At 51.6% G+C, this 11,488-nt stretch overlaps 1 protein-coding gene across 1 annotated transcript; it reads right to left on the reverse strand.

Moving 5' to 3' along the window:
* Positions 1 to 6,711: 6,711 nt before the first annotated feature.
* Positions 6,712 to 8,439, reverse strand: LOC129699888 (endonuclease 8-like 2). Its single transcript, XM_055640026.1, has 3 exons — positions 7,979 to 8,439; positions 7,553 to 7,749; positions 6,712 to 7,216 (listed from the first exon to the last, which is right to left on the reverse strand). Exons 1-3 carry the CDS (start codon positions 8,437 to 8,439, stop codon positions 6,921 to 6,923), a joined length of 954 nt encoding a protein of 317 aa, XP_055496001.1. The 3' UTR covers positions 6,712 to 6,920.
* Positions 8,440 to 11,488: the final 3,049 nt, after the last annotated feature.

Here is an 11,488-nt window from a genome sequence, read left to right on the forward strand (position 1 = left end):
GAGACCTGGGTGTCATGGTACACCAGTCATTGAAGGTAGGTATGCAGGTGCAGCAGGCAATAAAGAAAGCGAATGGTATGTTAGCTTTCATTGCAAAAGGATTTGAGTGTAGGAGCAGGGAAGTTCTACTGCAGTTGTACAGGGTCTTGGTGAGACCACACCTGGAGTATTGCGTACAGTTTTGGTCTCTAAATCTGAGGAAGGACATTATTGCCATAGAGGGAGTGCAGAGACGGTTCACCAGACTGATTCCTGGGATGTCAGGACTGTCTTATGAAGAACGACTGGATAGACTTGGTTTATACTCTCTAGAATTTAGGAGATTGAGAGGGGATATTATAGAAACTTACAAAATTCTTAAGGGGTTGGACAGGCTAGATGCAGGAAGATTGTTCCCGATGTTGGGGAAGTCCAGGACAAGGGGTCACAGCTTAAGGATAAGGGGGAAATCCTTTAAAACAGAGATGAGAAGAACTTTTTTTCACACAGAGAGTGGTGAATCTCTGGAACTCTCTGCCACAGTGGGTAGTTGAGGCCAGTTCATTGGCTATATTTAAGAGGGAGTTAGATGTGGCCCTTGTGGCTAAGGGGATCAGGGGGTATGGAGAGAAGGCAGGTACGGGATACTGATACTTAATCATCTAATCTCGGAGCTGCTTGCGATAACTTACCGGGAAAAGGTGCTCCGATCGCGGGGCCTATGTTTTTAACAATGAAGCCGCGGACTCAATTAAAAAGTGGCCGATTCGCGAAACGCGGAGCTCTATCTTCTCAGCGGGGGGGGGGGGGGGGGGGGGGTTGTGTACATAGTGCCCTCTGTAGCGGCCGTTTCCAGGAAAACGGAGGAATATATCTATCTGGAAGATAATATATTATATTATTATATTTTTATACCTATATTACTATCTGGAATATATATAGGTATAATATAAAATGTAATTATACCTAAATATAATATTATTATACCTATATTACTATCTGGAATATATATAGGTACAATGATATATAGTTTAAATGGACTGCAACACGGAAATAAGCTGCCCATCGTGTAATATGGGCATTGGCCACTAGATGGCGCTTACTTTGTCGATCTCATTTTCTAATTAGTTTAATTAATTAATGTGCAACTTTCGGCAATGACGAGTTATGACTTCCTTCTCAATTATATTTCACCTAAATCTGTGGAAAATTTCATGTGGGTTGGTGACTTGGGTCACGAAAACTGATTTCTAGACACATTTTCGATGCTCGGCCCACAGCCTATACTATTTTACTTCGGAGTCATGTGAGTGACTACGTGAAGATTTTAAAGCTCTGTGACTCCATGCCGTGGAAACGAGTCCATGACTCACAGACGGTATAGTTGACAATTGTAGAAATGGAAACTGGTCAGACATGGTATTCAAACAATAACAATTTAATATAGAAACAAAACAACACAACGGTGGTCACCTCTCTACCCGAGAGGGACTATACAACTGAACTCAAAACCAAAGATCCTATAGCGGAGCAAGATAGGCTACTCCTGCGAAATGCAATGGGCTGACGTGTAGTACGCTACGGAGGGGATCCTGGGCATTTTCCCCCGCCCATTTTAGTAATCGGAGCCTACCTGACCCGCCTCGCAGTGTAATCAACATTGCGGGGGAACAGTTTGTGTGTGTGATATAGGGTTAGATTCATAATTCTGTCAGTTCATACTTCTGTTAATTCTTGTCAAGAATAAAATTTGACTGGTAATTGTCTTTTTTAATGTTTTCTTAAATCATTTCTTTTTAAATGGCTCATAAGCTGTGTTTGAGTTGATTTTGTAGTAACCGGAACCGACCCGACTCGCAGTGTAATCAACGTTGCAGGGGAACAGTTTTAGTGCGTGATATAGGGTTAGATTCATCATTCTGTTAGTTCATACTTCTGTTAATTCTTGTTAAAGAATAAAATGTTTATAAACACACATACATGAATGTGATATAAATGTATATAATCATATAACACACAGAATTATATTTCTTCTGATTTTTATATCCAATGATGAACTTTATTTCAGACTAGACAAGGGACATTAAATAAGAAACATTGTAAACCTCCCCGCAACTTCACACACACTAGGCCCTATCCCACCCCCTCAACCCCCCCCCGCCCTCCCCGGCACCCCCCCACACTACAATGTCTCCCCCCCCCCCCCCTATGCTGTAGTCCCTTAACCCACCAGCCCCCCACCCCACATCTCTCCCCATGCTCTCTGCACCCCAGCCCCTACCCCACCTCTCTCTCTCCCCCAAAGATCTTATAGCGGAGCTCCACTATAAGATTTGCTCTCTCCCCCCCCCGGCCCAACCCAACCCTCCTGCGCCACCACTACCCCACTTGCACTACTCCCCTCCCCTCCTCTCTCCCCGCTGCCCTGGGCCGCGCACCTCCATCTCCCCGCTGCCCCGGACCCCCTCCTCCCCGCTGCCCCGGGCCACGCACCCCCCTCTCCCCGCTGCCCTGGGCCACGCACCCACTCTCTCCCCGCAGCCCCGGGCTGCGCACCTCCATCTCCCCGGGCAGTGCACCTCCTCTCCCCACACCCCTTCTCCCCTCTCCCCCCCTGCCCCGGGCCGCGCCCCCCCTCTCCCCGCCCAATTCAAAGACTTGCGAAGATACGGGAGCGGAGGCGGAAGCAAAGATCCAATCTTTGACTGGAAGCAAGATGGCGAAGCAAAATAGCGGAACAAGATGGTGGATGCTGGTTGCTAAAATGGGTCCTATAATCACCCATGAATCTGCCCATGACCGTACTACGTGTTTTGCGTAGGAGTAGGCCATCTTGCTCTGCTATAAGATCTTTGCTCAAAACTGAACTAGCAAACACGCTCCTTTTCACTACAGGTTTATTGTAAAACACCTGAAAAGTGCGTGCTGAGGACCATCCTGCAGCCGACAGATTCTAGTCTAATGGGACCTCCATGTTTCTTGCTGCGGACGTCGCCGCAGCCCTGGTGGAATAAGATTTGAATATTTTAGTATCCACACCCGCATTAAGTAAAACTAACTTAAGCCACCTGGAGATGGTCCGAGTAGAAATCCCCTTATGTGGCTTCTTATGGCTAATCAACAACGATAAGTCCGAACCTCTAAGCCCCTTTGTAACTTCCATATAGTGTCAGAGATAACGCACTACACACAACTCTGGGTCCACAGGGTATGCCATAAATTGTAATTTCTGTCCCGAGGACCCTGGTCTACTCTGTTTTATGTTGTCATAAATGAAAAAGGTAAACCCAGTCTCAGAGAGGTGAGCATCCTATCCCCCCGCAACTTTTACAAGGATTGGACCCTCTGGGCTGACACTAAAGCCATCAACATGACCACCTTGTGTGTAAGCCTCAATAGGGACAGGGAAGACGGTAGGGACCATGAGCGAAGTGAATTAAGAACCACCCTTACATCCCAAATTTTGAGTGTATCTGGGCCAAGGCGGGTTAGAATTGAACACCCCTTTCACGAATTTACACACTAAAGGATGAGATCCCACCGACTGGTAAACAGAGCTAGGCTGTACGTATGACAACAACGCACTCCTGGTACTATTCAGAGCACTGTAACTCAATTTCTCATCATAAAATAATTTAGAAAGAAATTCCAGGACATCCGTGATGTGCGCTTCGTCATACAATATCTCGGACTGCGCACAGAACAGTTCCCACTTCCTGATGTACAATGCATAATGTTTCTGTGTACTGCTTCTCCATGCCGCAGTTAACAAATCCACCAGCTAGTCCCAGTCCGAGGAAAGGTCTTCTCAAAACCTGCTAATTAACAAATTTAACCGATCATGTAGAGGATGTGCTTCCCCCAAACTGGGGTTAGTCAATAAAGATCTGTGTTTTGGCACCTTCCATACAGGTTGTACCACCATGCCCAGAACGAGAGGATACCATGGCTGAGTGGGCCAGTCAGGGACTACCAGAATGCCAGAGGCAGAGTCCTGCTGAATCTTTTGCAGACAGCGAGTGACGAGGCAGAATGGGGGGGGAATGCATAGAAAAACATTCCTCCCCAGTGTAGCGAGAACGCATCTACAGCTACAGCCCTTGGGTCTGGTTCCCACGCAACATACTTTGGTAACTGATGATTTAATCTTGAAGCGAACAAAACCATATCCGGTGTTCCATACCTAGAAACAATGTCATTAAATACTCTATGATTCAACACCCATTCTGTGTTGTCATTGAATTTACGTGACCTGGTGTCTGCCACCGAATTGAATCTACCAGGTAGGTAGATTGCTGAAACCCAAATGTTACGAATAATACACCATTGCCAAATGAGGTTAGCCAATTTATCACAGGATACTGACTTGATACCACCCTTGTGATTTATATATGCAACTGCAGTAGTATTATCTATCTGTAACTGAACATGATGTCTGTGTATACAATAAGCTTTCAGCCCATGAAAGGCTGCGAGCAACTCCAAATAGTTAACCCCGTGCACCTGTAGAAAAGACAGTTCATGCAAATCCCATCTGCCACCGCAGCTGGAAAAGGTGTCAGTAGCTCCCCACCCCAAAGCACTTGCATCAGATTGTATTACCAATGAAGGGCTTTCAATTGAAATATTGCCCGAACAATGGCCAAGATTGGCTATCCACCACTGGAGCTCATCAAGAGCTTCAACCGACAATTGCATAGCCCTTGGTGTGGGGGAGGGGGCGGGGGGGGGAAAGAGCGGGAGACGTGGGCACGGGGAGAGTTGTGAGGGGGTGTGTGGAAGGGAGGGATGTGGGGGGGGGGGGAGCTCGGAGAAAAGATGGTGAAGAGCCATGGGGGAGTGCGGTATTACGGGGGAGGGGGGCTGGAGCCAGCGCGGGGTACCAGAGGGGAAGGGGTTGGGGTGCGATGTGGACTCACAGCGGGCGCTGGTTGCTTCGCTGGTCTCCCTCCTGCACGGCTTGCGGACTCAATCAGCACGGCTTGCGGACTCAGCCCCGCCTCGGGGGTTTTATTCTCCTCGCCCGGCGATTAACAGCGGGTGCCGGTAGCGGCGTTACCTTCATGGTGACTGACAGGCGAGAAGACCAATCTCCTGGTCTTGGTGGCTTGGAGCAGAGGAGAGCAGCGAGTAAGATAGTGGAAAATCCTAGCGATATAGAGTACCGCTTTTGCGCAAATAAAAAAAAAATGCTAACCGGAAGAGGACAAGATGAGAGTTATAGATTGGAAAATAGATGGTCCTGCTTTGTTCTCAGCGTCCCCCCACCCACATCGGGTCCCACTTTTCTCAGCTCCTCCCTCCCCACACCGGGCACCTCTTTGTTCTTGAAGATAGACACAAAATGCTCCATGTCAGACAGAATCTCTGGAGAGAAGGAATGGGTTGAGACCCTTCTCCAGAGATGCTGTCTGACCCACTGAGCCACTCTAGGCTTTTGTGTCTATCTTCGGTTTGAACCAGCATCTGTTCCTACACCCTCTTTGTTCTTGGTGGCACATCCGAGCTCCGGAGCCCACCTCGGGCCCATCCTCGACCACCACTGGGTCCTCTCTCCTGGCGGCTCTGCACTCTCCCTGTACCTGGAACACGATACTCTGCACACTGTGCCCTTTTGATTTGCACATCCCTTTGTACTCATGCATGGTCTGATCTGCCTGGATAACACACAACACACCTCGGTACACATGGCGATGATATACCATAGACAGACACTAAAAGCTGGAGTAACTCAGTGTCTTTGGAGAGAAGGAATGGGTGACGTTTCAGGGGGAGACCCTTCTTCAAAGTATTCTTCTTCATGTCTACAAAGCCCTTAACGGGCTTGCCCCTACATCAAAAGTCTGCTTACCCACCACACCACCTCCAGGTCCCTCAGATCGGCCGACTTGGAGTTGCTAAACATCCCGTAGCCTAGACAGAAGTCAGGGGCGACCTCCGGTTGCAGCTCCTAGACTGTAGAACAGCATCCCTCGTCCCATCAGAACTGCCCCCTCCATCAACTCCTTTAAGTTGAGACTTAAAACTCATCTTTACTCCCAAGCCTTTCTTGAAGTCCTCTGAGCGAGGGCTATATGTATGTAGTGATGTTTGTATTTAATCTATGAACCACTGTTGTTTGTTATACTATTCTTATACCAATGTAAAGCACTTTGGCCAACAAGAGTTGTTTTTTTAAATGTGCTATATAAATAAAAGTGACTTGACTTCTTCAGACAGAGTCAGGGGAGAGGGAAACGAGAGATATAGATGGTGATGTAGAGAGATGTAGAACAAATGAATGAAAGATATGCAAAAAAGTAACGATGATGAAGAAAACAGGCCAATGTTAGCTGTGGGCTCGGTGAAAACGAGTTACTCAACAAGATGACTTTGAAGCTGGTACAGTGACTTGGAGGGGGGGGGGGGGGGTGGATGGATGGAGAGAGGGAGGATGCAAGGGTTACTTGAAGTTCGAGAATTCAATGTTCATACCACTGGGTTGTAAGCTGCGCAAACAAAATATGATGCTGTTCCTCAAATTTGTGTTTGTACACATTGGACACATGGTCCCCACATGTGCAAACTCCACACAGGCAGCATTGGGGGCTGGGGTGGAATCTGGGGTGTGTTGCGGATGGGCAGTGGCACTACCTGCTGCGCCACCAAGTGGCTGAGATGGAGATGCATTTACACAGACCCCTCCCACACCGCCCTGTTGCCCGTGGAAGGATGACAATGATGGAGCAATAATCTCTTTATTTATAAGTGACATCCCGCTGTGCACCCAGCCTGGCATCGGGAATCATCCCCAACACACCGTGCAACACACCCACCCCCACCCTGGGGTGCTGGTACTGTGGACACACACACACTAGACCATGGTCCCTCTCACTCCCACACACACAAATGCACACTAGCCCAGGAGCCCTGGCACTGGCACGCCTGCACTCACACACACACTAGCCCAGGGGCCCTGGCACCAAGGGCTGGCAGACAGGGCACCACCAGGTGGGTCTGCTGAGTCCCCCTGGGGGTCCGAGCTGTGCCCGCTGCACGGTGTGGCCCCGTGGGCAGCGGGCCCTCTGGTAGATGTGATGCTGCAGCCGCTGCCGCCGTCGCTTGCGATCCAGCCAGTCGTGGGTGAAGTGCAGCAGCCGCTGGAGGAGTTGCCTCTGTGTGTCTGCAGCCAGCTGGGAGCCCAGACACCACGGGTGGATCCCACACAGGTACAGCGCCTCGTTCTTAATGATGTTCCCTGCAAACAGAGGCGGCGTGAGACTAACCTCCATCACCCGTCTGTGGAGGGGGAGCGAGGGGAGGGGCAGACCCATGGGCGAGGGGGGCAGGAGGAGTGGGCCATAGCAGTGGGTGAGGGCCTGCTACACACTACCTCAGGCCACACATGGGACAAACCTCGCCCCCTCTCTCCCTCCTATCACACCCTCCACCCCCTCCTCCCTCGCCCACACACCCCCCCTTCCCTATCTCACACCCCTCCCTATCTCACCCCCCCCTTTCCCCCTCCCCTCACCCCCCCCAATCCCCCCCCCCCCTCATCTCCCCCCCCCCCTTCCTCCTCCCTGAGACTCACCCAGCCCGGAGAAGTGTCGCTGGTCTAGCAGGATGCAGCCAATGGGCCGAGCGGCCTTCAGGGCGAGGAGAGCTTGGTCGGTGTTGAAGCGGGGCTCCAGGATGTCGGTGCTGGGGTCGGGGCGCGGACACCCACACTCACACAGCCGGCAGCTGTAGAAGGCCAGCAGGTGCCCACCGGGGAAGTGGAGCAGCAGCCTGGGGGTGGTGGGCGAGGGGGGACGGGTCAGTGACGGGGTCATCCCCTCCACCCATTACACCCCCCCCCCCCCCCCTCCCCCCCTTCCCCCCCTCCTATCCACCCCCTCCCCCCCCACCCACCCATCCTCCCCCCCCCCCCTCCCCCTCCTCCTCCCCCCCCCCCTCCCCACCTCATCCCCCCCCACCTCCCTCACCACTCTCCCCCCCACCACCTCTCCCCCCTCACCTGGGGACCGGGTCTGCCCAGTCTCCCCGCTTGTTGGGCCGCTTTGCCCGGGCCAGCCCGTCCCACCGGACCCTGCCGAACAAACCGAAGTGGAAGCGGATCCAGAGACGGGGATCCCGGGCTGTGTCCCCCCCGGAGCCGGCCCCGTCCCCGGACCCCCCGCTGCTGCCGGGACATCCCGTGTCCGCTCCCCTCACGTCTCCGAAGCCCAGGTACAGGCACTTGCCATGGACCTGCGGAAAGACACAATGTGGTTGTCCTGGGCGGGGTGGCGAGGGTGAGGGGGGTAGAAGGGGAGCGTCTATGGGGGTGTGTGGACTGACCTGACATTGCTGCAGCTGCCGCCCCTCTAGCCGCTGCACGGACACCTGGCGGGTTCCCCCCGCCGCCCGCAGCACAGCGGCCCCCAGCTGCCGGCAACACCGCCCATGGAACTCCCGCACCGACGGGCCCTCCGGCATGGCCCAACCACACACCCCCTCCCACCCTCACCCCACACAGACCCCCCACCTCCCACAAACCGTCCCCTCTACAGAGACCCCCTCCCCCACAGCCAACAGACCACCTCCAAAGATCACAAGACCAGCCCCTCCCCAAAGAACACTAACCACAGCCCCACCCTCTGGAAACAGTTTTCCCCTCCCCACTTTATTGGCCTCCACCTGACAGCCCCTCCCCACAATAACCCAATAATTCCTCATCTCAGTCCTAAATGGCCTACCCCTTATTCTTAATCTGACCCCTGGTTCTGGACTCCCCCAACATCGGGAACAAGTGGCACCAAAACTACTTTAGATTTATTGTTCACTTCACACCCAGATTTAATTTTGGAAGTTCCATCGTGTGCTGGAATTAGTTATCATTATATTATCCAAGCAAAACTGCACATAGAGCTTAAAGTTCCTTCAAAACCACTGCGTAAAGTTTCCCTCTGGAGAAAAGTGAACAGCGAGGAATTTAAAGACTTAGCAAAAAAACTGGGGAAAGATTTCTTCAAACTGCAACCAGATAAAAGATCCGTAAATGACAACTGGGTGTGGCTGAGAGACTCTTTAAATAATATTGTTACAAATCATGTTCCTCAAAAACTCATTAAGGGCCGTATGCGTCCTCCTTGGTTTTCGGCAAAACTGAAACGTCTCTGCAGTAAGAAAGAGAAGTTTTATATCTGTGCTAAAAAAAGGGGTACAAAACTGGATTGGGACAATTTTACTAGCGTGCGAAAGCAAGTCGATCGTGCAATTAGGAGTGCTCATAGACAACATGCTTCTTGTATTCTTGGGGGAGAGCAACCCAAGGCTTTTTCGAGATATGTGAAATCCAGACGGACAGACAACACTGGTGTCCAGATTCTTAAAGTGAACAACTGTCTGATCACTGAGGACCAGGCGAAAGCAGAAGCTTTTGCAAACCAATTTCAACACGTTTTCACCCGGGAAGATGTGGAGCCTTCATCATTACCAGATCTACCGCCCAGCCCGTATGCTGATATGCCTGCTATTAAAATTGAGGTTGAAGGTGTCAAGGAGTTATTGCTCAACATCAATACCACAAAAGCAATTGGACCAGATCAGATACAGAATCATGCCCTCAAGATCGCAGCCGAAGAACTGGCTCCAGTTCTGCAGTTCATTTTCAAACAGTCGCTTGACTCAGGTTGCGCCTGCCTGCGGCGACTTTTGCGGAGCTCCGGAACCTAAAAGGCTTAGATACAACTTCAATCAACTCACCTGGATCAGGAAAACGGCAGAAAATGCCTCAAGGCTCTTGCAATTTCGCGATCTCCCGCAACTGCGGGAGTCCCGGACTTTGAATTTTCCCATGCTGGCTGTGGAACTCCCAACCAGACTGTGGATCACAGGGACTGTACCTTGAAACCCCGGGATGACCCCCAGAGCCGACGGGCTGGATCTTCCAGGATAAATGAAGCTGGAGCTGCAGCTGCCGACTTTGAAGGAGCTGGAGCTGCCGTCTGTGAGGGATTCCCCATTCCAGTGCAGGTCCGCAGAAACAGCAGGTACAGTAAACACAGTACCTGGAAACAAAGGGGAAGCCTCCATTGTGTCCGGAAACGTGGTCGACGGGCAGGACATCAGGTCAGAATGAAGCGCAGTGGACTTCAGCCCCCTCTCCCTACTATCCTACTGGCCAATGTACAGTCCCTTGAAAACAAAGTGGAGGACTTAAGGGCAAGGCTGCTTTATCAAAGGGAGCTGAGGGTATGCTCTGTGTTCTGTTTCACAGAGACATGGCTCATCCCCAGCTCCCCAGACTTAGCGGTCCATCCTGAAGGGTGCTCCATCCACCGTATGGACCGTACACTGGCATCTGGGAGAGAGGAGTCTGCCTCATGGTCAACTCAGCGTGGTGCTCAGGCGTGGTAGTCCTGTCAAACTTGCTCTCCACACCTCGAACATCTGGCAGTGAAGTGCTGTCCCTTCTACCTACCAAGGGAATTCACCTCCATCATCCTGACCGCGGTCTACATCCCACCCCAGGCAGACGTCCGTCTGGCACTGGAGGAGCTGCACGCCGTGGTCAACAAACACCAGACGTCTTACCCCGAGGCATTTACCACCATTGCTGGGGACTTCAATAAGGCAAACCTAAAGAAATCACTCCCTAACTTCCACCAACATGTCTCCTGCTGCACCAGAGGACCAAACACCCTCGACCACTGCTACACCACCATCAAGAATGCCTATCGCTCTATCCCTCGGCCTCACTTCGGTAAATCCGACCATACCGCGGTGCTACTTCTTCCTGCCTACAGGCAGCAATTGAAGAGCGCACCCCCAGAGGTGAGGACAGTACAGAGCTGGTCGGGTGGGGGGGGGGCAGAGGAACAACTCCAGGACTGTTTGGAGTCTGTAGACTGGGCAATGTTCAAGGACTCGGCAACGGACTTGAACGAATACGCCACAGTCGTTACAGACTTCATAAAGAAATGTGTGGAGGACTGCATCCCCATCAAAACCTTCCGAGTGTTTCCCAATCAGAAACCTTGGATGAACTTTGAGATCCGCACTCTTCTGAAGACCAGACACCGGGCATTCATGTCAGATGACACAGTGGTCTACATGAAGACCAGATACGACCTTGGTAAGGCCATCAAAAAGGCTCAAAGGGACTTCTGCTCCAAGCTGGAGGATGAGACAGATGTTCGGCAGCTGTGGCAGAGCCTGAATGCAATCCCCTCCTACAAGGCGAAACCAGGAGGCAGTTCGAATGTCGGCGAAACATCACTCCCTGACGAGCTCAATGCGTTTTATGCACGCTTTGATAGGGAGAATACTGATGTGCCTTCCCGAGCCCCCATTCACTGTGATGGTATTTCAGTCTCAGTCACAGAGGCCGACGTCAGGAAATCCTTCAGAGGGGTGAACCCCCGAAAAGCACCTGGTCCTGATGGTATACCCGGTCATGTTCTAAAAACCTGTGCGGACCAACTGGCTGGAGTTTTTACGGACATTTTCAACCTCTCACTACTGAGGTCTGAGGTCCCCACCT

The sequence above is a fragment of the Leucoraja erinacea genome, chromosome 8, assembly GCF_028641065.1.
Source record: "Leucoraja erinacea ecotype New England chromosome 8, Leri_hhj_1, whole genome shotgun sequence".
NCBI lineage: Eukaryota > Metazoa > Chordata > Chondrichthyes > Rajiformes > Rajidae > Leucoraja > Leucoraja erinaceus.

Coding starts and splice junctions, on each gene's coding strand:
- LOC129699888 (XM_055640026.1), bottom strand. CDS start 8,439: ATGCCGGAGGGCCCGTCGGTGCGGGAGTTCCATGGGCGGTGTTGCCGG. Junction 7,750..7,978: donor TGGGCAGACCCGGTCCCCAG/GTGAGGGGGGAG, acceptor CACCACCCCCAG/GCTGCTGCTCCACTTCCCCG. Junction 7,217..7,552: donor GCGACACTTCTCCGGGCTGG/GTGAGTCTCAGG, acceptor CTCTGTTTGCAG/GGAACATCATTAAGAACGAG.